The 3,352-nt window shown below is 37.7% G+C and overlaps 1 protein-coding gene across 2 annotated transcripts in view; it reads left to right on the top strand.

The window, feature by feature from the left end:
- The window catches only part of Ofd1 (OFD1 centriole and centriolar satellite protein), a 41,241-nt gene that overhangs the window by 19,007 nt on the left and 18,882 nt on the right, over positions 1-3,352 (top strand). For both annotated transcript variants that reach the window (XM_031371129.1, XM_031371124.1), the window contains exons 10-11: positions 486-605; positions 2,170-2,243. In XM_031371129.1, coding sequence (XP_031226989.1) covers positions 486-605; positions 2,170-2,243 — 194 coding nt within the window. The remainder of the gene's footprint in view (positions 1-485; positions 606-2,169; positions 2,244-3,352) is intronic.

Below are 3,352 nucleotides of genomic sequence, written 5' to 3'. Positions count from 1 at the left end.
TCACAACCATTTGGGAGGAATCCGATGCCCTCTTGTGGTGCTGTGTGGTACAATGTACTCATAAAATAAATAATTCTTAAAAAAAATTAAAACTAATTAAAACTTATTTATGTGTGACTGGGTTCATGCATGCCACAGCAGTGCATACATGGAGGTTAGAGGACAACTTGTGAGAGTCAGTTCTGTTCCTTCTATCATGTGGATATGGGTCCTGGGGATCAAACTGAGGCTTGGCAGCAAGTGCCAAAACCTGCCTTCCTAGCCAGTTTTTAAATGTTAGTTCTCTCCTGTAAGAAATGACTTTGGCATTGACTCCTTTCCACTTCTTTAAGCCAGGTGTCCCTGTTCTGCTCTCTCCCTAGTCTGATATACATTAGCTAGGTCAGTTTGTAAAATATAGGGAGACTTTCTCTTTTACTTCCTATTTAGGACAGTCACATAAATTGCAGTCTGCTTTCCTACAAAATTTTTTGGGTTAATTTCAGGACCCAGAAGCTTCAAGAAGAAAAAAATAAAAGTGAGGCTGAGGCACTTCAAAGACGGGAACAGGATCTGAAGAATATTGAAGAGACCTATGATCAGAAACTCAAAACTGAACTTCTAAAGTAATTGTTGGGTGTTTTTTAAAAGAATAATATATTTGAATTAAGTTGATGAAAATATAACCAAAATTGATGAAGTAATAAGACTAGTATTTACATGACAAAATTCAGTGTTCAAGCAAAACTATTTTCTTTGACAAATTATACCTTTTTGTTAACTATTTAAGATGGTTTCTAAAGCATACAGTGTAGAGAATTGCATCAGATACTCTTACTCATAACTCCTCTGGCCATGAGGGCTTGTGATTTACTTTAACCTTACATATGTAAGTATTTATTAAATTGTATAACTATTCCATTTAACTTTAGGGCACCATATGTCTTGCTTAGTTTGTGTAGCTGATCAGCTGTAAAATTGGAATTCTAATGACTTTAGTCTTCTTTTTCATGCTGCCACTGAAATGAATGTTAATAACAATTACAAGTTGTTTAAGGTAGAATTTGATCATGAATTTGTGCTTTGTTCTCTCAAGACTCTGTAAAGCCAGAATCAAAAGAAAGGAGCTAAAATAAACTATATGAAGCAAAAGGTGATGTAGGGAAATGAAAAATGACAGCTACAGTTAATTTGGCCCACCTTCCTTCTCTCCTGCTTCTTGCCCAGGTTGACCCAAAATTCTTGATTCTCTTGCTGTAGGCTCCCAAGTTCAGTGATAGCAAATGTGAGTCATCATATCCAGGGACTCTAGTCTGATTTTTTTGTGTGTGTGTTTTCGGTTTTTCAAGACAGGGCCCTGGCTGTCCTGGAACTCACTCTGTAGACCAGGCTGGCCTCAAACTCAGAAATCCACCTGCCTCTGTCTCCCAAGTGCTGGGATTAAAGGCGTGCGCCACCACTGCCTGGCTCTAGTCTGAATTTTATGAGCTCTAGTCTGAATTTTATGGGCCAGTGAATAGAACTCCAGAGCAAGGATAATTGGATGGTAATTTTTCTCAGTGGCAGGTGTACATGTCCCTTTTAATAACCTTCAGTATTTGTCTTTTTTTTCAGCAATGGTAGGGGTGAAGGATATTCATTACAAGAGGGTTTGTCTTTCTTTTTGCCCATCTCTGGCTAGTGATAACTGAAGAAAATAAGTAAAACTCCATGGGAACATCCCCTTTGCTATTGCTGATATTGATCTAATACCAGTAGGCTCTCAATTGTACATAAACCCTAAGAACAAAAGTTCTTGTCCTGGTTGAGATTGGGGAGATTGCACAGGCAGATTACAAATGACTGAATGCCTTGCCATCTCTGGGGACACAGAATCTGCTGTATGCTAAGTAAGCTTTTCTTTGTTTCCTTTTATACTCTCTGTACGAATTGAGGCTAATGGAAAAGTAGTTGTTTTCAGTTACCCCATGATAACATCCTTCATTTTGTGTGATTGAGTATGGGACCATATTTATAGGATGAACCTTCGATATTTAAAATTCAGTTGCCTGGCCTTAGAACTAAGACTTTGAAGTTTCTCCTAAGCCATGTTGGCACTTTATATATGCTGGGCCACAGATAAGCTCCTGAGGATTAGTGGTCTCTCCAGGTATATGGCAAGGACCTCATTTTAGTCATTCTGATTTTCAGGTACCAACTGGAACTAAAGGATGACTACATCGCTAGGACAAATAAACTCCTGGAAGAGGAAAGGAAGCATAAAGGTGATGTGGATGGATGGCTCATTTCAGTTCTGATATAGGTTATTAGCCTCCTAAGTTACATCTGTTTTATATTCTTTTTGTTTGTTTCTTGTTTTGGTTTCTCAAGACAGGGTTTCTCTGTGTAGCCCTGGCTATCCTAGAACTCACTCTGTAGAACAGGTTGGTCTCTAACTCAGAAATCCACTTGCCTCTGCCTCCCATGTGCTGGAATTAAAGGTGTGTGTCACCACTCCCTGGCATCTGTTGTATATATGTTCTTAAATTTGGCTTCCACTTTTTACAAAACATTTATTTGTTAGGAGAAGGGGGTATATGTGTTAAGTAGTGTGCATGTAGTGGTCACAGGACTTAATGGGACTTGGTTTTTGTCCTTCTATCATTGGGTCCCTAGCATTGAAATTGGGTTGTCAGACCTAGCAGCAGGTGTTTTTACCCACTAGTCCAATAGGCACTAGGCTCTTCATTTCTTTTTTAAAGATTTATTTATTTTGATTTTATGTATGTGGGTGTACCTGCATTTATGTCTGCACCATATACACACAGTGCCCATGGAGGCCAGTAAAATGTGTTGTATCCCCTGGAGCTGGAGTTAAGCTTGTGTGCTGCCATGTAGGTGCTGAGAATTGAGCCCAGGTCCTCTGAAAGAACAGCCAGTGCTCTTAACTATTGAGCCATCTCTCCACCTCCATTATAGAAAATTTTACTTTCTTTATCCTGTGACCAGGTTTCATTGTCCTTTTCTTAACATATCTTTATACTTTCTAAGTTTCATGTTTATGTTGATCTGAGTCTATGAATGTTGAATACATTTTTAATTTTCACATATTTTACTTTTTAGTATATTTGTAGGAAATTGTGAAAAGAACATGAACTTTGGAAATTTCAAACATTTTTGAAGCAAACTAGAGCTGTTTATTTACTATTGACTAGATACCAACTGTATGGCTCTATTTGTTCCTGTTTTATAGAAGTAGATGCATCTTATAGTTTAGTGCTCTCATGTATTTAGATTTAGATTTAGTAAATTTTCTTTTGATATATGTCTGCATAGAGTTTTGTTACAGGAAGGAAAAACTATAGAAGGAAAACAGATCTTTGCTTTTAAGGAA

This window comes from Mastomys coucha, chromosome X (genome assembly GCF_008632895.1).
Source record: "Mastomys coucha isolate ucsf_1 chromosome X, UCSF_Mcou_1, whole genome shotgun sequence".
NCBI classification, from domain to species: domain Eukaryota; kingdom Metazoa; phylum Chordata; class Mammalia; order Rodentia; family Muridae; genus Mastomys; species Mastomys coucha.
Note: the sequence above shows the minus strand (reverse complement) of the source record. Positions and strands in the feature narration are given on the sequence as shown.